This window comes from Nomascus leucogenys, chromosome 3 (genome assembly GCF_006542625.1).
Source record: "Nomascus leucogenys isolate Asia chromosome 3, Asia_NLE_v1, whole genome shotgun sequence".
Taxonomy (NCBI): domain Eukaryota; kingdom Metazoa; phylum Chordata; class Mammalia; order Primates; family Hylobatidae; genus Nomascus; species Nomascus leucogenys.
The window spans coordinates 131,988,432-132,016,008 of record NC_044383.1 but is presented as its reverse complement, the minus strand read 5'-3'; the positions used below and the strand labels follow the sequence as shown (position 1 = coordinate 132,016,008).

The 27,577-nt window shown below is 35.9% G+C and overlaps 1 protein-coding gene across 10 annotated transcripts in view; it reads left to right on the top strand.

Moving 5' to 3' along the window:
• Nucleotides 1–564: 564 nt before the first annotated feature.
• The window catches only part of SHPRH (SNF2 histone linker PHD RING helicase), an 86,323-nt gene continuing 59,310 nt past the window's right edge, over nt 565–27,577 (top strand). For 7 of the 10 annotated variants that reach the window (XR_004029377.1, XR_004029378.1, XR_004029376.1 and 4 more), the window contains exons 1-11: nt 565–798; nt 9,675–10,339; nt 12,557–12,686; nt 14,572–14,790; nt 16,704–16,782; nt 17,410–17,560; nt 18,711–18,819; nt 19,408–19,664; nt 21,246–21,905; nt 23,176–23,427; nt 24,249–24,327. Coding sequence is in view for 7 of the 10 variants with exons in the window: in XM_030809800.1 (XP_030665660.1) it covers nt 9,707–10,339; nt 12,557–12,686; nt 14,572–14,790; nt 16,704–16,782; nt 17,410–17,560; nt 18,711–18,819; nt 19,408–19,664; nt 21,246–21,905; nt 23,176–23,427; nt 24,249–24,327 (2,569 nt within the window). In the remaining 3 variants the exon portion in view is untranslated. Of the gene's footprint in view, nt 1,218–9,565; nt 10,340–12,556; nt 12,687–14,571; nt 14,791–16,703; nt 16,783–17,409; nt 17,561–18,710; nt 18,820–19,407; nt 19,665–21,245; nt 21,906–23,175; nt 23,428–24,248; nt 24,328–27,577 lie in introns of those variants that run through there. The other 3 variants (XM_030809802.1, XM_030809798.1, XM_030809799.1) reach the window with 3 other exon arrangements.

Genomic DNA, 27,577 nt, shown 5'->3' with positions numbered 1-27,577 from the left:
TTGAGGGAGAGAAGCTTTATTCGTACCTACTTAGTGGCTGCTTTATAGCAGTAAAATAGATGCTTTTGCAGAATTCTTTTCTGCTTTTTTGTGTGTGAGACGGAGTCTCATTCTATCACCCAGTGGAGGGATCTCGGCTTACTCAATCTCTGCCTCGCGGGTTCAAGTGATTCTCCTGCTTCAGCCTCCCGAGCAGTTGGGACTACAGGCGCGCACCACAACGCCCAGCTAATTTTTGTATTTTTAGTAGAGACGGGGTTTCGCTATCTCGGCCAGGCTGTTCTCGAACTCCTCACCTCAGGAAATCCGCCCGCCTCAGCCCCCCAAAGTGGCGGGATTACAGGCATGAGCCAGCGCTCCTGGCCCCTGCCTTTTTATTAAAGCTACAAGTCACACACACCTTTCGCTTCAAGGGGAGGCCCGCCCCCTACTTCGGGCATCCTGTGTTCTCTAATGGCGTGGGGCAGAGCTATCGCGAGACTCCACCGTATCCTCAGCAAGTTTTTAACAGTGTGGACTTGCGCAGAAGAGACTCATGAAGCCAGTGCAGGAGAAAGGGGGCGGGGTGCTCTGACGAGCGCGTTCGCCTTGACCCCACGCTACAGAGCGCGCCCGGCAACTAGGCGCTGTGGTTTCTGGGTCTCCCGGGGAACCCCTACACGTTCCCGCAAAAAGCGCTCGTGCCCAACTCGAGTCGATGTTCGGTGGGTGGCGAATGCGTGCCCGTGATCTGCTGGGTCTGTAGAGGAGCGCAGGCCTGGTGCAAAGAGACTCAAGAGGCCCGGAGAACCAGCTTGGGTAGGCGCTTGGGTGATGGAAGGTCAGGGGTCAGAGGTCGGGAGGGAGGGAGGTGGTCTCTGGCCTCCGGGACCGGGGAGGGAGGACGCTGGTTGTCTTGGAGCCCGGGAAGCTCAAGGGCTGAGAGGGAGCCGCTGCGCGAGTCTTCCCCATCCCTTCCCGATACCGGACTAGCGAACCCCGGACCACCACGTCACTCCGGGGATAAAGTGGGGTCGTGGGAAAGGAGGCTGTGCTTCTCATGCATTGGGGCCTGCGGTGTTTGTCTCGAGCGTCCAACACCCTAGGATCCGGGAGTCCGTCGTCACGCTCCTCGGCCTCGCGGTCGCTTGTTTGCTCGGCCTGCTGGGAGCGATCCGGCGCTGACAGCCCCGCTCAGACTCCGGGAGCCGCTTGTGGGTCTTTCGGAAGATAACTGAGTGGGTATCACCGTGCGCCGCAGATCTGCCCCCGGAGGCTGGAACTGGGCCGCCGCCTCTCTTCTTTGTGCGCGGCATTGTGTTAGTAAAAGGGGAGGCAGAGGCTTCTCAGTCCGACTCAAAGTTCTCCGTTACCTTTGGAGCCAGATTAATTACATTCGAATTCAGAACCACTCTTTCACATTGTACAGTTTGACTGGTAGTTGCTAGGTTTATGAACGAAGATAGGGTGTTATTTGATGATTAATGGTCACTGTATAATATAGTATTATTAAATAATGACCAGGAAGCTTGTACCCTTTTTCCAAGTGGTTTGACATGAGCACGAGGTAGAAATCCGAGATGTTTGATGCCTTCCATCTTGTACTTAAGGAACTTGGGGCTTTTTCTGAACAAAATGAGATAATTTTAAAGTTATTACTGTTAGTTTAAATTATTCCAGTGGGCATTAGTAGGAATGATGAAACTCTTGAATAGAAACGATCCATGATATCTCTACTGTCACCAAAAAGACTATTTAGTTTATGATTAGTAAACATGCTGGAGACAGAGCAGTCCTGAGCAGTATTGTAATGATTATGTCTGTGCTCGATAACCTGCACTTTCTAGAGCTTTGAAGGACCAGTTAACCAGTAAGCTGGCAATTGAGAATAAAATAGTTTACTTTTGAGAGATGCTCCTGTATATCCTCTTTGTCCACCCGAAAGGAGCTGAACTTACAGAATTATTAAAACAAAGCTTTTATTATTAAGAGTTTAGGCTAGTAAGATTTAGGGGAAACAATTTGCTGGTGAAAAAGCTTCTTATGAGGGCATTTTTCAAGTTTATGTAACTAACATATTTTAGCATTCAGTAGATGAAAATACTCTCACTTTGCTGGAATTATTTCTACAGAAAAGGAAAAGATTATGTTAACCCTGGGCCGTTAAGAGCTTCCTAGTACTTAGTAAATGGGCTTCGTTTTCATAAGACAACATTTTGGACAGGAATATGGCAAGTGTGTAATCCTTTTTGCCCTTAATAGCCTAAACCCAGATCTACCATGGATTTGTTGTAATTCAGGATTTGTATGTATCTTTTAAAGAGGAAATAATATTTTGGAGGGAAAAAATGTGAATTTAAGTTGTGTTATTCATTTGTTGGATTGTCTTAGTAATGTAACATTATATGTTTATTTTTCTAGCATTCCATCCTTGTTTTCTGTTAAAGATACAGTTCAGGCAGTTTTCCCTGCCTCGTTCTAGTATTTCATTCGTATTTCATTTTTCTCAGAAATACTAAAGAATAGTTTCTTATTACCTATAGTCTTCTAGAATGTGGATGAGAGAGACTTCTCCAAAAAGAAATATGAGTAAAGTACAGTTAGGTCCTCAAAAGGGGGGAATATATCCACGGAATTAGAGATCTTTGTTTCACCCTTTTTGTATGTCTTTACTTCCTAGCACTGACCTGGCATTGGGAGTACAACACTGAATGGGATACTACTGCCCATCTTTCAAAGTGAACACTCTAGCAGTTGAGATCGAGGAGAGAGAGGCCCTTAACTCAGCTTCTCTAGTCATGGAAGCCTTTCCAGGGAAGATTGGGATGGAGACAGGCACAAAAGCAATTCAAGCAAAAGGCTTTTATATTTAAATACAAGACAGTAAAAGTGCGGTCCATATAGAAAACTTCACATAATTACGTTTTACCCAAACACCGCTAATTAAGGAGGAGGAAGAAGTAGTTGTGACTGATAAGGTATGAATAAAACCAGAAGAATATGGGATGTGGTTAGATACAGAATTTCACCAGTACTTGACTTATTAGTTGCCAAACTGCATTTTAGTCATAAGTATATTTGACCACATACTATTTTCTTTGGTTCAAGAAGTTAACCCTGAATAGAGATTTCCTTAAGTAACGACTCAGTCAAAACCAGGAGGTTTTTGTTTGTTTGGTTGATTTTTGATCACGAATGTTTACTCAGTTAAGAACTGGACAAAGGGAGAGCATTGCTAGAAATTCTAGTGTTGACTTTTCTGCAGTTTATCATTGTCACTGATAAGTACCTTGAGGCACTAATATTAGAAGAATCAGGTTGAAAGAATACATCTGAAGGAATGAAAATTATAATGGTTTACATAATTTAAAAGATACTAAATAGGTTTTACCAGAGAACAGAATAAATAGTTGAAGTAATGTTTTCTGGCTTGATAATATGTCTGTTACAAAATTATTGTAGGAAACATGGCACATATTACTTCTCACATTCCGTTGGCTAGGACTGGCCACAGGACCAAACCAAGCTGGGCAGCCATTTCTCAGCTACTCTATACTTTGAGTGGAAATAAGTGGATTTTAGTAGGCAGCTGGTTGTCCATAACAAGGTTTTTTGAACTTGGCTGCACCCTGGAATTTTTTAGGGATTCTAAAAAATAAAGGGAGTAGTGCCTGGGCCCTTCTCCAAGACATTCTGACTTAGTTGGCTAGGCATCAGGATTTTTTTAAGTTCCCCTGGTGATTCTAATGTGCAGTCAAGTTTGAGAAGCACTAATCTGTGGTCCCCCATCCTGCGACATTAAAGTTTGGTTATTGTGAAATGTAGTTTAGAGCAGGGGTCCCCACCTCTCAGGCCATGGACCGGTGCCAGTCCGTGACTTGTTAGAACCGGGCTGCACTGCAGGAGGTGAGTTGCGGGCAAGCGAGCATTACCACCTGAGCTGTGCCTCCTGTCAGATCAACAGTCAGTAGATTATCATAAGAGCATAAACCCTATTGTGAACTGCATATGCACAGGATCTAGGTTGTGCACTTCTTATTAAAATCTAATGCCTGATGATCTAAGGTGCAACAGTTTCATCCTTATACCACCCCCTCCTCACCCCACCCCTCTCCTCCGGTCCATGGAAAAAGTGTCTTCCATGAAACCGGTTTATGGTACCAAAAAGGTTGGGAACTGCTGGTTTAGAGTGTTCTCAGGATGATGATAAATAGCAACTACCATTTATGGAATACAGGCCAAATTTCTAGTACTGTGCTGTTGTACTTAAATTATTTCTAACCACAATCCTGCTCTCATCCCCATTTTAGAGATGAGAAAATTGGCACAGAAGACTGGATGACTACTCCAGTGCCACACAGTTAGTAAATGCCAAAGCTGGAATTAGAATGAATATAAGACTTCAAAGCATCGCATTCTCACCTTTAAGCCACATTGCTTTGCTAATGTGAGACTCTGCTAGACAGTTGCTTTTTGGGTTTTCAGAGTTAATGATTCTACAATAACCATGTTATTAATATTATTATGGTTAGTGTGATACATTGTGTAACTGACCCAATTCCCTTCCTACACTCCCTCTACCCTTCCACCCCCTGTATCCATGCTCTTTGCCATGTGCAGTTTCACCTAGTAAAGAAGTGTAGTATATTTCTTCACTACTTGACATTGGGTCCATGGATATGTCTTGCTTTGTTCTGTGGCACCTTAGTGGTTTTTAAGCACTTTGAAAACTACTTGTGTGATTGGATTTGCGGTAATACACCTCAACCATTGCCATAAAGAACATTCCTGAGTTACTTTGCTGATCCAAGGAGAGGGGATAAGAACTACATTAAGCAGAGCCAAACTGCTTTTCCAGACACCTAGCCTAGATTAGCCTCCTTCAGCTAATGTGCAGATCTATGAGAATAAATGATTGCTGTATCAAGGTATTGAGCTTTGAGGTAGTGTGTTATACAGCATGTTTGTGGCAGTAGTTAACTGATAAGATAGTATAGCATAACTTTTTAAAGTTCCTGCAGAGTGACCCACTTTCAGCATTCCAGCTTATGCTTTGAGAAAAACTGGACAAACATAAGAGCTTTCTATATTATTCCACCAAGGAATTTAAGAGCTTTCTATATTATTCCACCAAGATAAGAGAGGATAAGATGCTTTACAAGTAGTTAACCATAGCCAAGGATTGATTTTAATCCATCACGTGCACATTCATAAGTGAAGCACTGGCTAAGGGAATAGAATTCCCATGACTGACTTAAACAAGCACTGTCTGATACCTAGACTTTTTGCATTATGTGAATGCTTTATATTTGTGCTGTCCAGTACAGTAGCCACTAGTCATATAGGGCTATTGAGCACTTGAAGTGGGGCTAGTGAGACTGAAGAGCTGAGTTTATAACATTTAATTTTATTTACAGTCATACATCACTTAATGATGGGGCTATGTTTTGAGGAATGCATCACAGGCAAGTTTGTTGTGTAAACATCTTAGAGTATACTTACACAAACCTAGGTGGTACTGCCGGCCTACTACACACCTAGGCTCTATGGTACAGCCTACTGCTCCTAGGCTACAAATCTGTACAGTATATTTGGTACTGGATACTGTAGGCAGTTGTCACACAGTAGTATTTGTATATTTAAACATATTTAAATATAGAAAATGTACAATAAAGATATGGTATAAAAGAGAAAAAATAGTACACCTTTGTGGGGTACTTAGCATGCATGCAGCTTATAACACTGAAGGTTGCTCTGGGTTAGTCAGGGAGTGAATGTGAAGGCCTGGGACATTACTGTACTCTTCTGTAGACTTTGTAAACACTGCACACTTATGCTACACAAAATTTATTAAAAAATAAAGTAATGCGGCCGGGCATGGTGGCTCACACCTGTAGTCCCAGCACTTTGGGAGGCCGAGGCGGGCAGATCATGAGGTCAGGAAATCGAGACCATCCTGGCTAACACAGTGAAACCCCATCTCTACTAACAATACAAAAAAAAAAATTAGCTGGGCATAGCAGCGGGCGCCTGTAGTCCCAGCTACTCAGGAGGCTGAGGCAGGAGAATGGCATGAACCCAGGAGGCAGAGCTTGCAGTGAGCAGAGATCACGCCACTGCACTCCAGCTGGGCAACAGAGTGAGACTCTGTCTCAAAAAATAAGTAAGTAAATAAATAAATAAATAAATAAATGCATTGTGATGTTACAGTGGCTCTGATGTCACTAGTCCATAGGAATTTTTCAGCTCCCTTATGGAACCACTGTAATATTTGGTCCTTCATTGACCAAAATGTCGTTATACAATGCATAACTGTATTGAAAGTTAAGTAGTCACATGCAGCCAATAACTACCTTATTGAATTTGCTTTGGCCAATAGTAGATAGAAACTACTTCCTTGGAGGTGCCAAGGAAACCACTTCCTTTGAATCATAGGGCCACCTTGTTCCTAAATAAAGGTTCAGTCATCAGGGAAGGAGGATAGATCTTAGGCAGGTAAATAATGTCTCTTTAGTTTCTTTTATGGTTATTGGTCTATTCATATTTTCCTTCTTGGGCCAGTTTTGTTCATTTGTATTTTGTTAGCAAAATTTTATCACTTTATCATTTATCATTTTATCTAGATTTTTTGTATTTATTGAATAAAGTTATACTTAATATTAAAATTTCTAAATCTCATGCATCTTTTTGTTTTTGCTCTTTAAATCAACTTTATGATATAATTTATATATAAGAAAATTCAATTTATAGTATATAATTTGATGAGTTTTCACAGATGTATACTCTGCAATCATGTGTTGAACATTTATGTCACCCCAAAGCCTGCCTTCCTGCTCCTTTGCTGTCAGTCACCTCTTTCTATTTCCTTGCCCCTGGTAACCACTCATCTGCTTTCTGCAATTAGGTTTTTGCCATTTCTAGAATTTCATGTAAATGGAATCATATAGTATATAGTCTTTCACATCTGGCTTCCTTCAGTTTAGCATAATGCTCTAACAGTTCATTCAGGTTATTTTACAGAAGTCTCTTTTTATCACAGAATAGTATTCCATTGTGTGAATGTGCCACAATTTGTCCATTCACCAGTTGATGGACATTTGGGTTTTCTTCCAGTTTGGAGCTTTTAATAGTAAAGCTGTTAACATTCAAGTTTAAATTTTTGTGGATTTATGTTTTGATTTCTCTTGGATAAATACCTAAGAGAGGGATTACTAGGCTGCATAGTAAGTTATATTCAATTTTATTAGAAACTGATAAACTTTTCCAAAGTGACTGTGCTGTGTTCAAATGTTGGAGAGTTCAGTTCTGTTTGAGCCATACTCTCAGTGTTTTAAATTTTTGACTATTTTAGTGTATGAATAGTGGAATCTCATTGTGATTTGTGGGTTGAATTTGCATTGCTTTAATGACTGATGCTGGTGAAAATATTTTCATATCCTTATTTTACACTTATAGGTCATCTTTGGTGAAATGTCTGTTCAAAATTTTTGACTATTTTTTAAATGTTTGTCTTATTATTGATTTGTGAGAGTTCTTTATATATTCTGCAAACATATCCTTCATCAGATACTTGATTTGCTAATATTTTCTCCAATCTATGACTTGCTGTCATATTTTGATGACAATATCTTTTGAAGAACCAAAATATTTAATTTTGATGAAACTTAGTTTATTATTTTCTTACATAGTCTATGGTTTTTGTTTCCTGCTTAAAAATTTTTGTGCCTTTTTTTAGGCTAATCCAATGTCATTTACGTTTTCTCCTCTGTTTTCTTTGAGAAGTTTTAGTTTTAGCTTTTATAGTTTATTATCTATTTTTAGTTAATTCTTACATTTTATGAGGTAAAGCTTCATTTTATTGCATGTTGGTATCCATTTACTAAAAGGATACCTTTCCCATTGACTGCTTTTGAACTTCTTTCAAAAATCAATTGACCATCCATGTGTGGGTCCACTACAGGACATTTTATTGTGTTCCCTTGATCTATATGTTAGTCTTTACACCACTACTGTGCCATTTTTATTTCTTTTGACATATGTCTTGGAATCAGTGTAAATCATTCAACTTTATTTTTCTTTTCTAAAATTATATTGACTTTCCTGTATTGTAGGCACTTTAGTATAAATTTTAACATCAGGTTGTCAGTTTCTACAGAAGAAACCTGTTGGAAGTTTGAACGGGATTGCTTTTCTAGAGGTCAATACTAAGAAATTGACATCTGAACATTTTGAGTCTTCTAGTCCATGAACACAGTACACTGTATAGATCTGTGATTATACTGTTATACTATTTTCTAAATTTTTATGTATGCTTGAAAAATTTCAGAATGAAAATATAGTAAATTATCTTTTAGAGAAATTTAAAAATCAAGTAAAAGGTTTACTATATTTATACACATATTTTTCGTTTTTGCTTTTTATTTCCTTGTGTGTGGATCCAGATTTCCATCTGATGTCGTATTTCTTCTACCCAAGCGCTTCTTACATTACTTAGATTGTAGGTATACAGGTGATAAGTCCTTTTGGCTTTTGTTGATCTTTTTTTCACCTTCATTTTTGAAAGATATTTTGCTGGGTTTAGAGCTGTAGGATGGGAGCAGTGTCTAAACCAGAGAAATAGGGCAAATCTGGAAATAAGTCCTCACTTTTCAGTAATTTAATTATGGCATACCTTATTGTGATTGTTCTTTATGTTTGCCCTGATTGGGTTTCATTGAGCTTCTTGGTTTTCTGGGTTGATGGTTTTTATAGAATTTGGAAAATTTTCATGCATGATTTTTTCAAAAAGTTTTTTGTATCCTTTCCATTCTTTGCTGCTGAGATTCCAGTTTTATGCATGTTTGACTCCTTAACATTTTCCAGTAGGTTTCTGATGTTCTATTTATTGTTTTTTCAGTCTTTGTTTCTCTCTACTTCATTTTTCACAGTTTCTGTTGTTACTGTTGTTTCCATTGTTTAAACTTATTCTGCTCCTTTTTTTCTTTGCCATTTCTAATCTGCTGGTAATCTCATGCAATGTGTTTTTCGTTTCAGATGTTGTGTTTCCATCTGCATAAATTCTATAGGAGTCACTTGTATATCTATCATTTTTCTTTGTCATATTCATGTTTTCCTCTACCTTCTTGAACATACTGAGAATATTTACAGTAGCTATTTGAATGTTTGTTTCTGCTAATGATATCATCTGTGTCATTTCTGGGGCTTTTTGATTTTTTTCTTGTAATGGGTCTTATTTTTCTGTTTTATTTTCATTTTTTTTGCATGCCTGATAATTTTAGATTTGATGCCAGACATTTGTGTTAGATTTTGTTTCACTCTTTTAAGTGTTGTTGGGCTTTGTTCTGAGGGGCAGTTAAATTACTTGGGATTAATTGAGAGATTTACCTGCCTATTATATTGCTTATTAAATGTATTTCTACAATTTATTTTATTTTATACAACAAATTGCGTTTACTAAACTTATCTATTAAAGACTAGCAAAACCATTAGAATTTATTTGATAAATGAGATTATGGTTAATATGTTCATTCCTTAGTCATAATGACCTGGTAAAAAATTACTCATTGCCTTATATCTCACTGAAGATTTCATATTATGTTTATGGGCTATGAATTTATGCTGAATTTCTCATCTGGTAACCCTTAAATACTAAATCATCTCTTGGTATACCTCCTGTTGTTTCATTTGTCCTCTAGAGTTCACAGTTACCAGCCAAGAAAACTTGAAAATGAGCAGCCGACGGAAACGTGCTCCTCCAGTGAGGGTAGATGAGGAAAAGAGGCAGCAGCTTCATTGGAATATGCATGAGGACAGAAGGAATGAACCTATCATCATAAGTGATGATGACGAGCAGCCCTGCCCAGGTTCAGATACCTCTTCTGCTCATTGCATCATTCTAAGTGATAGTCTAAAGGAAGAAGTGGCTCACAGAGATAAGAAGAGGTGTTCAAAAGTGGTGAACTTCTCAAAACCAATTGAAAAAGAAGAGACTGTTGGTATTTTTTCCCCTTTGTCTGTAAAGTTGAATATTGTGATTTCTCCCTATCACTTTGATAATTCCTGGAAAGCATTTCTAGGAGAATTAACTCTTCAGCTTCTTCCTGCACAGAGTTTAATTGAAAATTTTTCCGAAAGGAGTATTACATTGATGAGTTCAGAGTCAAGCAATCAGTTCCTGATTTATGTTCATTCAAAAGGTGAAGATGTAGAGAAACCAAAAAAAGAACCAATGAGTATTTGTGACAAGGGTATTCTAGTGGAGTCATCCTTCAGTGGTGAAATGTTAGAAGATTTGGGGTGGCTACAAAAGAAGAGAAGAATAAAACTCTATCAGAAACCAGAAGGAAATCACATTATCAAGGTACTCAGTTTTTTGTGGTGTCTTTTTTGAGGCTCTTCTGCATTGGCAGTCCACTTTTAAATTAACTTGTGAGAGAAGTCTGAAAAGCCAGCAATAAGCCTTTCATTGTTAAGTTTCAAAGTACACTTTAAGCTTTTAATAACTATTCAAAGTATGTTACAACTAACCATTTTCAGGCTACACTTTTTCAAGATCTTCCATCTCTACTTTCAGTGACTTGTTTTGGTCCTCATCATCAGTTCCTCTTACTGCAGCAGTCATGTAACCATTACTCTGTTTGCTATTTTGCCTTTTCAGATGCTTCGATTTTGTCATTGGAATTGTATGATATGAATGCAAATGAAATTCTACCCATTACTGCCTACAGAATTAAGTATAATCTTTCTAATCTGGCACACAAGTTCCTCCCTTGACAAGCCCTTGAGACTTACCCTTTATTACTCTGCTTTTTATTTTGTCCCAGAAACTCCAAATTGATTTATTTCCTCCATATACCACACTGACTTTCTGCGTCTTTGCTTTTGCTCTTATAGTTCCTTATGCTTGAGTTGTTCCCTTCCCCTTCTCTGGTAATGCCTGGTTATTCTTTAATATTTAGTATAGCATTTAATTCACCCAGGGAGATCGTTTCTTAAATCTATTGGTAGTATAATGTACCCTCTCCTCAGAATCTCTGGTAGATTTTTTTTTTTTTTTTTGGCCTTGGCGGCTTGTCACATACTTAACATTTTAGATCATTCCCCTTTGCTAAACTATGAAGCCTTTCATCTTTACAGCCTAGTAAAGTACCTGGTACCTAAATTTTCAGTAGATGAATGAATAAATTTGTAATTTCTTTCAGTCTCTGTCATTCACTGGCCAAATAACTTTATGTGAATCATTTAAATGCTCTAATTTCAGTTTCTTTATGAAATGTAAATAATACCCATTCTTCTTACAGCATAGAATTGTGTTTAAAATCAGGCCGGATAATGTAAGAAAGTATACTTTGTAAACTGTGAAGGAAGTTAATATGCTTTTATGCTAAACTTGAAAATTTAAAACGTTAATTTCATGTTGTTTAACTGAAAACTGTCTCATATATTTCTTGCATCAATAACCTTAGTTGTAGTTTTAGAATTTGTCAGAAGGAAAGGGGAACATTTAGAATTATTAAATTGCAATTAATTTTTCCCTGTACAGTCAAACTATGTAACCAAACATTCCCTCTCTTTACTGATTTTGCCAAAATTGTGGCTCAGTGATAACAAGTATGTAACAATTTATGACTCACATATCTGTGTTCTATCTACGTTCCCTACAAACCAAGTCTTAATCTTTTCTGTTTTTCCTGATCCTGAATTTTACAAATATTTAAACATTTATTGCTGCTGTAGTAAGACATTGCCAAGCAAGCCAAGACAGAATACTAACAGTAATGAAATACACTCTTTGTCATTCATTTCTGTGTAAGGCTGGTGGATTCCTGTTCTGTAGTGAAAGAATAAGAGATTCTCAGTGATATAGGGACTCAGGTACAACATAGTCAACATGAGGTAAAGGGAACTAACATTTATTGAGTGTCTACCATTAGAAACTTTTATAGTTACATTATTTAAGCTAGACTTCTCTCCATTTTGTAAATGAGAACACTTGGGTCAAAATCAATAGGTTATTTTTCTCAAATTCATTTAGCTTCTAAATATCAATGCCAGTATTCAAAATCAAGTCTTTCAACTGTAAAACTTCATACTACATTGCTTCACTAGGGTCAAAATATTAACATTAATCAAGGTCTGTTTTTTTACACGTTTTAGTGTTTGATTCAGTAATAAGGATGCCCAAACCTAACTGTGTAGAAGATTCCTAGCATGTATGTCATAATCTGGGGAAATCGGCATTTTTAACAAACTTGACTGATTAATTCATCAGTTTTGGGAATCATTGTGTTGGTAGATAGAACTAGGTGTTGTTATCACATTCACCCAGGTTCGATTTCAGTTAGGGAAATACTTTTTGCCAGCAACTCGAATTGTATGTTGTAGGCACTTACGTTTGTAATTTGTTAGTGAAAATGAAACACGTGGGGGAAATTTGGTAGGTATGTATTTATTGTTTGTGGCACAAATGCTATGAATACCTTTAAAAGTAGTGATGCTAATTTTTTCTTGCTTATGTCCTCATAAAGAATGGTATTTTTCAAATGAAACTAGTTTTATTTTGATTAATTATTTGTAGGTTGGAATTTATCTTTTGGAAGCTGGCCTAGCAAAACTAGACTTCTTGAGTGATGCAAATTCAAGAATGAAAAAGTTCAATCAGCTCATGAAGAAAGTAATGGAAAAGTTACACAATTCTATTATTCCAGGTAATATTTACAGTAAACTTAAAAATTGCTATTACTTAGGAGTTGCGAGTTTTTTCCTCTAACCCCTGGAAATAACAATCAGAAAAACAGCTAATAAAGCCATAATAAAAATTAAATGATTATATGGCAAATTATACTTATTTGAAAAGCACCTACTAATATAATTTGCTTCTTTGGTTAACTCTGTGCTTACCTTATATTAAATATTAAAGAAATATTTGCAAAGTCAATATGCAAGTCAAAAGGCAGCGTCTAAAGGGATCTGAACTGGTTGGGATTTTCGTATTATTCCTGTGCTTTTATTTTATCATGGCCAGAAATTCTTGGCTGGCATTTATCCCACCTCTCCTTTGCAGTCTGACAAATAATTTCAAAAGCCTGGTTCCCATAAAGACCAGATAACTTTGCTCTGTTTCTTGGCAAGACGTTGCATCTTTGGTCAGGACTGCAGATTCAGAGTTGCCTGCCATTGGTCACCTTGGGAGAGTGTGGATGGCTTGGTGCAGCTCATCAACACTACTGGAAAAACAGCCCAAATTCTCCAAGTTCTGCTCATGGTGGGTCAGCATTATTTCAGGTGCAAATTATAGAACATTGTCATACTGGAGTATTTGAAAATCAGTTTGTAACTTCGATTGTTATTTCACTAGTACATTCTTTGCAATGCTTTATAATATCAGTAATAGTAAATCATTTTGCAAGTTAGATACTTTAAATGAGGAAATCTCTGGTTTCGGGATTAGAAGGAATGAATTTAAGTACATCTAGAATTTTTAAAGTTACGGCCTTTTAAAAATATTACAATTTATACATTTTAAAGCCTGGTATCTAAGGAAAACTTCAAATTTAGCTGTTAATCTTAGATTATATAATTATAGTAAAAGTCTAAAACAACCAAGCATACAGCTATACATTAATTTTGAAGTTTTGGAAATTTTACATGGCATATTTATTGGAAAAAAATAAGTTGTGAATTTTTTGGTGTGATCTTTTAGTTTTAGAAGTTATGAGATATGTCCTATAAAAGTATATAGGCCTCTTTCAAAGCAATTCAGAAATAAATGATATACTTTTTCACCTTGAAAGAATTATGTTCTTAATAAAGAACCATTAGCTGAAAGGAGTTTGTAATATGTTCAAGGTTTTTATTACTTGTTTCATGTAAGTATTACTTATTACATGTTTCAAGTAAGTATAAATCTTCTTCCACAGAACAATTGTGCCCACCAAGTGAAATTAGTGTTTTTACAAATTTGCATTAATAACATAATCATTTGTCTTGCAGTTGGCTGCTACTGCTACCAAATGCCTATCCTCTTCTAGCGTAAGAAATAAAATGAGAACACGTTTCTTATTGGGCATAGAACCGTTATGTCTCCATATGGATTTTGTATGTTAAAATTACAAAAGTAAAATAAGTTGTTCCTATATAAACTTCAAACAGTATTCACATTGAGTTCCTCAAATGTTTATAAAATATCCACAATAGACAATACACGTGTCAGCTACGTGTCAGCTTCTCTGAGGGGCTACAAAAATGAAAAACTTTGCCTTTGTCTCACTGGGGAAAGGACCAATGGACATAAATGATTGCAGTTCCAGATCGATTACAATGTAATAATACTATATCCACAGAGGAGAACATAATTCCAGCCAGGGAAAACAAAAGAAAATGCCATGGAAAAAATAGCAGTTAAACTTTCTTGAAGAAGGGATGAGTAGATTTTTGATTAATGAAGAATTAAAGATAGGGCCTTTCAGTGACAAAACACACTGAGCAAGGCCCCAGAGTTGGGCAAGTTCATTGTATGCTCTTAGAATAAGAATTGCTTGTAGTTAGAAAAGGTGTATCAGTTTTTGAGTACATTTGTTGTGTGATGTACAGATGTGTTGGAAGAGGATGAAGATGATCCGGAGAGTGAGCCAGAGGGACAAGACATTGACGAGCTGTATCACTTTGTGAAACAAACACATCAGCAAGAAACACAGTCCATCCAAGTGGATGTCCAGCATCCCGCATTGATCCCTGTATTGAGACCCTACCAAAGAGAGGCTGTCAATTGGATGCTACAACAAGAGTGTTTCAGAAGCAGTCCTGCTACTGGTAAGAATAAGATGTTTAAAGAAAGTCCAATTGATTAGAGAGATTACATCAGAGACAATTAGGGCAGGATGAAATTGATCATTAAAATAAACATCCTGAAAATGTAAGATAGAATGGGTGCCATAAACAAAATTATTTTCTAAGAAATTCTTTACAACTGAAATCTAGAAAAATGAATTTGTGAGTTTCTTCATTCATAAAAGTTTGTACTGGTTTTTCTTGCCAAAAGGAAATCAAAGCCCGCCTCAATTGGAATTTTTAAAAACCAAGGAATTTTTTTTACATTCCTTTCAAGCAAAGAATTGCTCTTTAGAATCTGGTCCAGTAGGAATCTTACTGACCATCTGCAAGAAACTCACAATGTAATGGTGAATGTTAGTGACAGAAAGCAAATTTACAAAAGTAGGAGACTTACGTGTAACTAATTTTCCTAGATTTTGCATTTTTTTCTTTACAATAATAAAATGTCATCTCGAGTATTTTTATGAAAGTAGTAGTTTTACAGGAGGCATTCATGCCACTTCTTTATTGCTGTCTTTTTTTCAATAACTCTGTGGGGTAAAAGTGGTTTTGGTTACATGGTGAATTGCATAGTGGCGAAGTCTGGGCTTTTAGTGTACCCATCACCTGAATAGTGTATATTGTACCCACTATGTAATTTTTCATCCCTCACTTCCCTTCTGAGTCTCCAGTATCCATTATACTATTCTGTATGCCCCCGTGTACTTATAGCTTAGCTCACACTTGTAAGTAAGAACATGTGGTATTTGTTTTTCTGTTCCAGAGTTACTTCACTTGGGATAATGGCCTCCATTTTCATCCAAGTTGCTTCAAAAGACATTATTTCATTCTTTTTATGGCTGTATAGTATTCCATGGTTTCCATGGTGTGTATACAGACTTGCCCCCCTCCACACACATTTTCTTTATCCACTCATTGATTGATGGGCACTTAAGTTGATTCCATATCTTTGCAATTGTGAATTTGTGCTGCAATAAATATGTAAGCATGGGTGACTTTTTGATATAATGACTTGTTTCCCTTTGGGTAGATACCCAGTAGTGTTCTGGAGTGAATGGTAGATCTACTTTTAGTTCTTTGAGAAATCTCCATACTGTTTTCCATAGAGATTGTACTAATTTGCATTCCCATCAGTAGTGTAAAAGCATTCCCTTTTTACTGCCTTCGTGCCAACATCTATAGTTTTTTGAATTTTTAATGGCCATTTTATTCTAGAATATAAAAATTTAAAATATCTATTAATCTCTAAAGAAGCCAACTAAAAATTACTTGCTGTTTCATTGGTGGGTAGAGACATGCTACTTATTTGGCAGTTGGTTTAAATAAGTTAAAATATTAAGGGGAAGGCTAGTGGAAGATTCTGGTAGAAACAAACTCAGCACTTCTGAGTTACGGTTTTAGATATTTTTTTCCCAGTTAAGTAAGCCTTTCTTCCCACTCTCAGTCCCGTAGAAGAGGTCAGGTCTGATTTGGGTAAATGTATTTAGCCAACTAGCATATGTCTATTGAGTTATTCAAAGACTTCATATAATTTATTGCAAGATTTATTAAAAACAGACTCATTTATCAGGTAGGAGCTGGTTATATGTATTAGTTTTTCTGTTAATTCCCTGAAATCTGCTACACTTTGCTTATCTGTCCTATTATTTGCTGATATGGATTTGTGCCTAAAACAAAGGGAGCTAAAGAGTAATATCAGAAGAAAGGAAATAGAGGGACCTTTAGCTTTTTACTCATGTGTTAAGTATGTGGCTTTTCCAGAATGAGATTTCACAAGAATATGGGTATCACTATGCCAGAGTATACTCACTGTTAACCTATTCTTTTTTTAATGTGATTATCTGACTGAAGGGAAAACAAAAATTTGTTATTACGATTATATTTTTCTTTAGAAAGTGCCCTGCACTTCTTATGGCGAGAGATTGTTACATCTGAGGGTCCAAAACTCTACTATAATCCACATACAGGCTGGTAAGGCAAAATTTTACCTATATGCTTGATGTAAAAAATAAACATAATGAAAAACTGTCTGAGATTGTTAGCATATCTGTAACTTTGACTCTACCTCATGAAGGAATCAAAGGTGAAGTCTTATTAGACATATCTATGGATAGGATAGATTTAGAAATAATAGCGCTTGTCATTTTTCAGTAAATGAATATGGAATAATAGACATAAGGTGCTTGGTTATCAAGATTTAAAGAGATTATTATTCAGAGTAAAAATATTATCTTGTTTATTATGGGTCCAGTTTTATTTTTTCTTAGTAGTCATTAAACATCATGAATGAATCAGTAGTTATTGCCCTTTGTATTTTTTTTATTATTCATACATTCATAAAGGTCATAGAAAGAAGGCAGACATGTTCTCTTTTAACTACCACTCATTTCTGCAGTTACTTGTCAGCTCAGGCAGTTTTTTTGGTTATCACAATTCTTATGTTCGTAATCTAAGGTTTGAATTGTTTCACCCTAAAATATAGTTTCAGTAAACTTAGATTTTATGCATTGCTTTAGTTCTCTTTAGGAAAAGTAATTAGGAACATTGTAATTTGTATTCACTTTCCTATGATGTGATTTATCTTATTTTTTTCCTTAGCATCATTCGTGAGTACCCAAATTCTGGGCCGCAGTTGCTTGGTGGAATTTTAGCAGATGAGATGGGTCTTGGAAAGACAGTGGAGGTTTTGGCTCTGATTCTGACACATACTCGACAAGATGTCAAGCAAGATGCTCTCACTCTTCCTGAGGTAGGAGGGGTATAGTAGGGCTTGCAAAAGCAGGGGACATATGTTCTCGAAAAGCATCATATGTTGAACATTTGCTTGGCACTTAAGTCAACACTTTCTGTTCACTCTGTGGGTAACGATTTATATTAGTGGTTAGTTAACTTCAAGTGGGCAGAGAGAATGGGGTGTTTGTGACCCAGAAGGTTTATTTTTTAAGTAATGATGGCCAACTAGGAAGAGAATTTGCAATAACTTACTAAACTTCCTTCTAGGTGGCAGAGAAACTCCTTTACAAAAGTACTGTTGACTCCTCAAATGTTTTGTCACTAATAAAGTCTCCATATTACTACTAAATATTTTTAAGAGCTATTTAAAAATGTTATACAAAACTCATACATATAAATCTTAGAACCAAATAATTAGAACTTTGTTAAAGAACAAGTAGCTTAGTAAATAGATTGCTAAATGAAACAAACTTCAAGTCCTTGTCCCAAAATACATAATTGTGTTTAAAAATATAAATTTTAGAGTTTACAGAAACAAAGTCCACTAAGGCAAATATAGTATATAGCTCATATTTTCTAGTAATGAAATCTGAAATCAGCCTTTACATTAAATCTTGCTGAAATGAAGTCAGTAGTTAAAGGTATAATTATAATTAATTACCTCTAGGACCCACCAGTCTCACAGCTTTAGCATTATGTTATCTTTCAGTAGGGTCAAGTTTGCAGAATTAGCCTTTCAGATTTGAGTAGAAAATTAAAAAAAAAAGTTTTCTTTGTAGACAAATGACTTGGAATATATTGACTTAACTATCAGTAACTTCTTTCTGAGATTTCCTTCTCATTACTGTTTTAATTCCAAGTTATTTTCATATTATTATAAATTCAATGGGTTGATTTTATATTTAAATATACCTTTAAAAGTTAATTTCAGAGGTTCCACCATAACATTTAGGTAATTTAAGATAATATGCACAATTTTTTAAGTGATAGCTAGCTGTAAACTCAGAAATAAAACTGTATATGTATCTACAGCTGTTTGGCCCTTTCTCTTGCAATTTTTTTACAACTGTTTTGCATTTCCATAAAGAAGGAAAGTTAATTTCAATAAGCAATTCAGAATACTAAAAGCAAAACACTGTGTAACTACTGACTGTTGTTTGTATCAGGGAAAAGTGGTGAATTATTTTATTCCGTCACATTATTTTGGAGGAAAACTGAAAGAGACAGAAATCCAGAATATCGAATTTGAACCAAAAGAAAAAGTTCAATGCCCTCGTAAGTATGACATCTCTTAAAGGAAATACCTTCTTACAGTGATCTTTGCTAAAGTTCTTGCAATCCTTAGAGATATCTTGTAATTGTCATAATTTTTTTTTACAGTTATATATGCTTTTCATAAATGAATTCAATTACAAGTCATAATATCTTAACAAAAGTAAAGATGTATTCTTTTGTTTGACTTGGCTCAGGTAGTTCTTGCTCAGTCTGTTATATTTAAATCTCTTTAGCTTACAGTTTAAACCAGGCTTTATTTACCTTTTAGGAAATGAAGGTTTCGCATACTAATGGTAGCGTATACTTAAATAATTGTGAGAGTTTTCTTATATAATTTTGAATGATTGTTGTTTTATAATATTAACAATTCAATATGAGTAATCCTTCGATTATTTGTATTACAGTAATTTGTTTCTTAATATGCTGAGATACATTTTTATTACATATTTTTTCAAAATGGCACTCTGCTGTAATAAATCTTTGATTTATTTTTTTAACTCAGTCCTCATGCAGATTAAGATTAACCAAGTTTTACTTTCTTTTCATTTTAATTATTTTGACTGAGTTAGCATATCCTTTTACATTTAGCTACACGTGTGATGATCCTGACAGCTGTGAAAGAAATGAATGGAAAAAAAGGAGTGTCCATCCTTTCCATCTATAAGTATGTCAGTTCTATATATAGATACGATGTTCAACGGAACAGGAGTCTTTTGAAAAGGATGCTGAAATGTTTAATTTTTGAAGGTCTCGTGAAACAGATCAAAGGCCATGGTTTTTCTGGGACTTTTACATTGGGAAAGAAGTACAAGGAAGAGGATATATGTGATAAAACAAAAAAGCAGGTAACAGAGCTTAAGTTCAGCTCTATATTAAGTACACGTATGTGATACCTTACCGAGTACATTGACAGATCTCACCTTGACACTGAAACTCTTACAATCTGAAGATAAAAAACAAAATAGGAAAAGTACTTATATCTTTAACTTCTACTTTCTACTTTGTGGATATAAACTCCATGAGAGTAACTTTACTTTGGCTATCATTAAACCCAGAGAATAATGCTTGGCACATAACAAATACTCAGATATTTATTGAGTGAATTAAAAAATTAGTTGCCTAAGCATGTTATAGAGTATAAAGTATCTTCTGTATTATTTATTTTTATTATTTTTTTAAGAGACAAGGCATCTATTGCCCTGGCTAGAATGCAGTGGTCATAGCTAGCTGCAGCCTTGAACTCTTGTGCCAAGCTGTCATCTTGCCTTAGCTTCCCAAGTAGTTATGAGTACAGGCTCATGTCACCATGCCTGGTTAATTTTTCTTGTTTTTTTGTAGAGATGGGGTTCTCACTATGTTGCCCAGGCAGGTCTGGAACTTCTAAATTCTCATTTTCTTTATATTATTATCTTATACAATTTCTGCATTTTGTTAGAAAACTGCTTCTGTTGGGCCAGTAATTTCAATTTGCTTTTAGGAAAATAGTTATAATATTTGCAATCATAAATAAAGACTAATGACAACAAGTCAAAATGTGGAGCTACCAGCTTGGCCACCAAGAAAAAGACAAAAAGTTTATTTCCTGGAGTAGGGAGTCTATTATCTTTGGGTAGCATTGAAGACAGCAGTGAACTGTGCTTTTGGTAATCCTGCTACCACCAAAACTAGAAGATTTCCCTCAGTTAATGCCGTTGATTACATGTTGTGTCTTAACTCCCCTGTTCGACCTCAGCCCTGATATCCCTTGGAGGAAGCTGTCCCTATTACCTACCTGCCTATCATACTCCCACTATGTTGTACAACCCTCTTAGGTATTCCCATAGCATCATTTTACTTTTTACTGTTCTCACTTTTCCAGTAGACCCCTTTGAGACCAGGGGCCAAATACTGTTCATATTTGTGTCCCTAGCATCTAACACAACTACTGGCACAGAACTGGCATTTAATAAGTAATTGTAAGAGAGGACATATGTAGAAAAGGGAAGGAAAGAGGGAATCAATTTGCTAATTGCAGTAACCAGTGGATTATCTTTTACTTTCTTTGGATGCTATATTTTAGTACTTGGTATTTTTGTAGTTGCCCTAATTTGTATATTTATGTACTCGAAAAGTACTAGTCTTGTATTGATTTAGGCAGACTAAATCATAGTAGGTTAATAACAAAATATCAGTAGCTTCCTTTATCTTTCTAATTTTTCATCTTTCCAAATCTTACACTTGTAGAGACTTCCTTTTGTTTTGAGATAAAGTGAGGGTCCTTACAGAGGGCAGATTGGAAGCCACTTATCAGGAGTGATTCTCCTCAGGGAAAAGGGTAGCAAAGACTGGCTGCTACATAATTATATGAAGTACTTACATAAAGTCAGGAATTTAATTTCAGAAATGCAACTATGTTGAAATCAATTAATTAAATATTTTTTTCATAGGCAGTAGGGAGTCCAAGGAAAATTCAGAAAGAAACTAGAAAATCAGGGAACAAGGACACAGATTCTGAATACTTGCCATCAAACACCTCTGATGATGATGATGATCCTTACTATTATTATTATAAGTCCAGGAGAAATCGTAGTAAATTGAGGAAAAAGCTTGTTCCATCCACAAAAAAAGGAAAAAGTCAACCGTTTATCAATCCCAATTCACAAGGTCACTGTCCAGCTACTAGCGACTCTGGAATAACTGATGTTGCTATGTCTAAAAGTACATGTATCTCTGAATTCAACCAAGAACATGAAACAGAGGACTGTGCCGAATCTCTAAATCCTGCTGATAGTGATGTACCACATTCTAATACCATGAGTCCCTTTAACACCTCTGATTACCGCTTTGAGTGCATATGTGGTGAACTTGATCAGATGGATCGTAAGCCTCGTGTTCAATGCCTGAAGTGTCACCTGTGGCAACATGCAAAGTGCGTGAATTACGATGAGAAAAATCTGAAGATCAAGCCTTTTTACTGCCCCCACTGCCTTGTTGCAATGGAGCCAGTGTCAACAAGAGCAACTCTGATCATCTCTCCAAGTTCCATCTGTCACCAGTGGGTGGATGAGATCAATAGGCACGTGAGGTCGTCATCTCTTCGAGTCTTGGTAAGGCCACTTGGACTAAAGAGGGAGAGGAAAATGTAAAGTTTTGCTTCTTCATGATAGTTTCCTAATCTTTGTTTCTTTGTTGTTTATCCTCAAAACTAACTGAATGATTTAATAGTAATGTTAAATCAAAGCTTAAAGAAAAAAACTGAGACTAAGAACTAGAGCAGTACAATGTTATTCTTTTCTAACATCAGAATTTCACCAGTTAAAGCATTTTGAGTATAAAGATGTGAAAGCTTTTTAAAAATTCTCGAGTATGTAAATGAGAAATTCTTGGTATAAGCATTTATAGTCTTCAGAGAGAAATGCAATCCAAAGGCAGCACTGTGTAATAGGAGCTACTTATCTGATCTGCCATCTCTTAGCTCCAAAATCATCCTCTAAAGCTTCAGTTACCTCAGCTGTAAAATAAGAATTTACTTATACAGCAAATCTTTATTGAACACTTATTATGTGCCAGGAACTGTGCTGAATTTTAAAAATAGTATCCAGTCATTTGTGAAGATATGATTTCGTCAAGTACTGGGCACATAGTAATGTTATTGTTTCCTAATATTAATACCCTTCACTAATTTCATTCTTCCTTCTTTCCATGCAAATGTTACTGAAGGTTTTTATATTTCATCCACTCTACATAGGCATGGAGAATACTGTAATAAGTAAAACAATTTTTGCTGTTAAGAAGCTCTGTTCTGTGTGGGTAGGCAAAGCTTTGAGTCTTAGTTCCATCAGTTTTGAGCAAGTCACTTTATTTTTCTTATGTGTGGAATAGGAATATTAACAACCACCAACAGAATTATTGTTGAAGTTTGGAGATAATGCTTAGCACAGTATCTGAAACATAAAAGGCATTTCATAAATAATAGCTCTTATTGTTCTACTTTTTCATACCATTGTGCTTTCACATATGCTATTGATTCCATCCTCCTACCTACATATAGCCCTTTTCTCTTTTTGCCACCTATGAGAACCTTTAAGGTATACCTCAGGTTGTAACTCCTCTGTGATTTCACTGTCTCCGCTACAGAATTTTTCTTTCCACTGTGATGCTGTCATGTTTACATTTATTACAGTTTGTTGCACATCAGTTATGTAATTCATCTTCCACACTAAAACTTGTCTTTCTCCAAACAGGTATGTGATCTGTCTCAGAGCATGAATGCTCCTAAGAAAATAGAGAGGACTTAGAAAGGGTATAAATGAGTGAATATTTCATTGCCTTTAGTGAGCCTTTTTGCAATAACTGCCTGTATTGATTATTTTCTAGGTATATCAAGGAGTGAAGAAAGATGGCTTTTTACAACCTCATTTTTTGGCAGAACAGGATATAGTTATCATCACATATGATGTACTGCGTTCAGAATTAAATTATGTCGATATCCCACATAGCAATAGTGAGGATGGGCGTCGCCTACGGAACCAGAAGCGCTATATGGCTATCCCGAGCCCCCTGGTAGCTGTGGAGTGGTGGAGGATCTGCCTTGATGAAGCTCAGATGGTTGAATGTCCCACAGTAAAAGTGAGAGTTTCTGCAAAATCTGTTGAGGGCTGGGGAAGAAGGAGGAAAAGGAATTAGGGGAACTTGAGTAGTTTAATAGTTTAAGCATAGTTAACCTGTAATACTGATATTGGTCAAAAGTTTGTTAATAAACACTACTTGCACTTTTCTCTTGTGCTTTGAAATACATAACCCTTTGAAATTAGTTTTGTACTCTGTGAATCATTGCTCTATATGAAATATATATTTTTCAGTAAGATGTCCGTTTATATACAATGCAAATCAAAGTAAACTGTGTTTAGGAACTTCTGTAAGCATTTCTGCTAACTGGGAGCTCATCATGTAGCCTCTGATAGCTTTGAACCAAAGTTGACTTTGACAGTCTTTTAAATCAGAGGCCAAATGGTAACAGAAAATACTACTTGAGAGGACAGAATTTTGATTTAGCCTTTGAATGTCATATGTCTTTATTCTGTTGTCTTTGGCCAGTCTGTAACCTGAACTGAATGTATGAATCATGCCTATTAGTATATCTGGAGGACAGAGTGATGTAGGGCATGGATCAGTTATTCAGGGGGCTTTTTCATTCTGTACGTATTTGAACTACCCCTCTGTTTTAGGGGACTGCGTGGCAGCCTCCCACTAATGAGAACCACTGTACTGGAAGATGGTCCATTGAATATGACATTCAACATTGAGTGTGATAACTGTTAAATAAAAGCAGGTACATCTCACCGGAAGTGTAGCTTTTAATGGGCTGTTTTTCATGAGTATGCCTGACTTCTGTGTTCTTTCTCTGGTTTTCTGGATTTCGTTTTTATTTCACTTTTCTCTCTCATCAGGCTGCAGAAATGGCCCAGCGTTTGAGTGGGATTAATCGGTGGTGTATCAGTGGCACTCCAGTACAGAGAGGATTAGAGGGTAATGTGTGGTTTCCTCACATATTGCATGCATTTGAAAAGCTTCATTTTTTAGAGAGAAAAGTATTGTTATGCTTAACCGTTGCTGCAATCCTTATTGAAGTGATAATTCATGTCTTCATAGTTGACTTCTAATAGTTTCAAGCATTTATCTTTTTAAATGGGACTCAGGTGATTTTTCTGTTTATGTATATGAAGACAGATATAAAGAGGTCTCATTGCCTGAGTTGAACAATTACTGCACCTGCCTAAACAGCATAGATATAGGTCTGAATTAAAATTAGAGTTCCAAAGTCATAGGTAGAAAACAAAGAATCTAACCCAAAAAGAAACAAAGGGTGGGTGGTGGGGGAGAGGCAGAAAAAGAGAAAGGGAATTAATTTCAATTAACTGTGTCTATGAAAATGGAGACTGTAATTTTTATTGTGTGAACCCAGGAATACTAGGGCCATAATTTTAGTAATTATATAAGTTATTAGTAGCCTTATAATGTCACACTGTATGTATATACCATTATTGTTTGTACCGTTCCTTTTCTTGAGCATTTAGATCGTGTCTAGTTTTTTCCTCCTCTCCGCACACGCATTGAAATGATCCTTCTACCTTAATCTTATTCAATATCACAATATCACAGTAGAATGGACACTGCATTTCTAAAACCTTTATTCAAGTTGTGAATGTCTAAAATGAAAAGTTTAAATCTTGTTTTATGTATTTCCCTAAAAGCTGTTATTAAAGTGTAGTTAAATTATAAAATTTAAACATACTTGGAGTTCTGTAGTAAATATTCATCTTCAAAACTTATCTTTCTGAAAATCCAAGTTTTCGTGTATTTGTTTTCAGCAGCATAACTCACTCTGCTAAAACAAAAATCTCAGCATCCATTACTTTGACCTTTAAAAGCAGTGTTTTCCAGTGATTATTTTTAGGAGGAAAAGGTTTTCTAGCAATATTTTCTAGTATATATTTAAATATTTGCATAACTTAAATGTTACATTTAGATACATATTTATAGAATAATATTAGGTTCAATAAAGGACCACATTTAGTGGTCTCCTTTCATGTTTGGAAACTGTCGAAATTGTGAATGTTTAGGCGTTAATAAGGTCTAAGATCTTACCCAGCTCAGAAGTTAGATGAGAGGGTATAGAAAAGAGTACATGACTATCAGAGTTGCTTTTTCTCATTTTAATGTTGAGAGAGTATGAGCAATAATTTATTAGTTCCTGGGTCTGGTTTTTTTTGGAGATATAAAATGTTGGCAAGTGTTTTGAGCACCTGTCACCATTCAACAAATTCCTAATTTTTTAAAAACCAACTTTATTGAGCTATTTGAACTTCATTGAGATATAAATGACATATAATATAACTAAATATTTAAAATACCACATTTGAAAATTTTTGACATGTATATGTAGCCATGAATATATTTGCACAATAAGGCAAGTTTCGTCATGTTCCAATTCAGCTCCAAAAGAGCTTTTCCAGACTTTCTAGAATTTTGTCTTTCCCCCTCGCTTCCATATCTCTCTGGTATCTTTATGATTCTTGCAATTAAATGGTTTTTTTCTAGTTGTCACGCTAGGAATGTTAGCCTGTCCATGACTTACTATGTTGTATTTGGACATGGAAGTCTCATTTGTTTTCTTTCTGTGTTAAACTAGGGTTTCTCAACATTGGCCATATTGACATTTGGGGCCAGATAATTCTTATTCTTTGGGAATTGTCCTGTATGTTTTAGGATGTTTAGCTTCTACCCACTAGATGCTGGTAGCACTCTTACAATTCTGACACCCAGAAATGTCTTCAGAAATTGCCAGACTGAAATGATGTCATCTACTTGGAATGTCAAATATGGAAGAACGCTTCCTAACTCCTTCCACTCGCCACACCCTATGTCTACATAATGTATTCATTTGTATAATACAGAAAGCATTGGCTTTGGGGAATATAAAAACTGGGGTTTACATCCTGACTTATTAGTTGTACGTTCATAAACAAATTCCTTAAACATTTAAGTCCTTATTTTTCTTATCTATAAAATAAGGTGTTTTAAAGATGAATTATGATGAAGTATACAAAAGATTTAGCACAGTACCTAACAAATATTAAATATTCAATGAATGATAGCTGCTTCTACTTCTGCTTTTGTTGTTTTTATTTTCCATTTATGTAGTCATTTATTTATTTTAGTGTCTTCGAAAGTGTTGACTTTAACAAGTACTTTGTGATGCATTTATTATTTCATTTATTATTATTTATGTATTTGATTTATTTCTTTGTGAGGTAGGATAGAATCTCAGTCAGATTTTTGCTGTTAGGATACCACAGACTGGATAACTACAAAGAAGGGAAGTCTATTTAACTCACAATTCTAGAGGCTGGCACATCTAAGAGCATGACACTGGCAACTGGTGAGGATCATCTCATGGTGGAAGGTGGAAGGGAGTACATGAGATAGAGAGAAGCACCAGGGGCTGGACTCACTTTGTAACAACGAACCCTTGAGATAACTAACCTGCTCCCACGATAATGACATTAATCCACTTATGAGGGTTCCACCCTCATGACTGAGTCACATATAATTAGGCCCCACCTCCTAATATTGTTCACTGAGTTTAAGCTTCTAACACATGAACTTTTGGAGGATACATTCAAACCATAGCAGATGATGAGCAAAAGTACATACGATCCCTTTTCTATTGAGCTTACAGCTTAGAGGAGAACAAATATTTCTTAAAATATTTCTTAAATACTTAGATAAATATTAAATTGCAATTGAGATAACTTTCACAAATGAAAAAAATGGAAAATTCTAACTACAACAGGTTTCATTAAAAAAAAATTTGTTCTATAACATACAATTGGGATGCTGACAACTGAGCTGTGATCTGAAACATTAACATGAGCTAGGTAAAGAGGAAAAGGAAAAATCCTCTATTGTAGAAGAAACAGAAAATATTAATGTAAATAGATCATGTGGCAGAAATAGCGTGGCTAGAATGTAAAGAGCTAGGGAGATGATGGTGGATGGAGAGACTAGGTAGGTAGAGATGGGACCATGGAGGATGTTACTCGCCTTGTTAAAGAATTTTATTTTTTTTCCTAAGAGTAGTAGGAGCTATTGAAACGATTTAAACACAGTGGTTGGGGGTCATTTTGTGGTTAGATTTGTATTTCAAAAGATCACTCTTGTTGCAGTGTGGAGAGTGGTTTAGAAGAGGGTAAGAGTGGATGTTAGGATATTAATT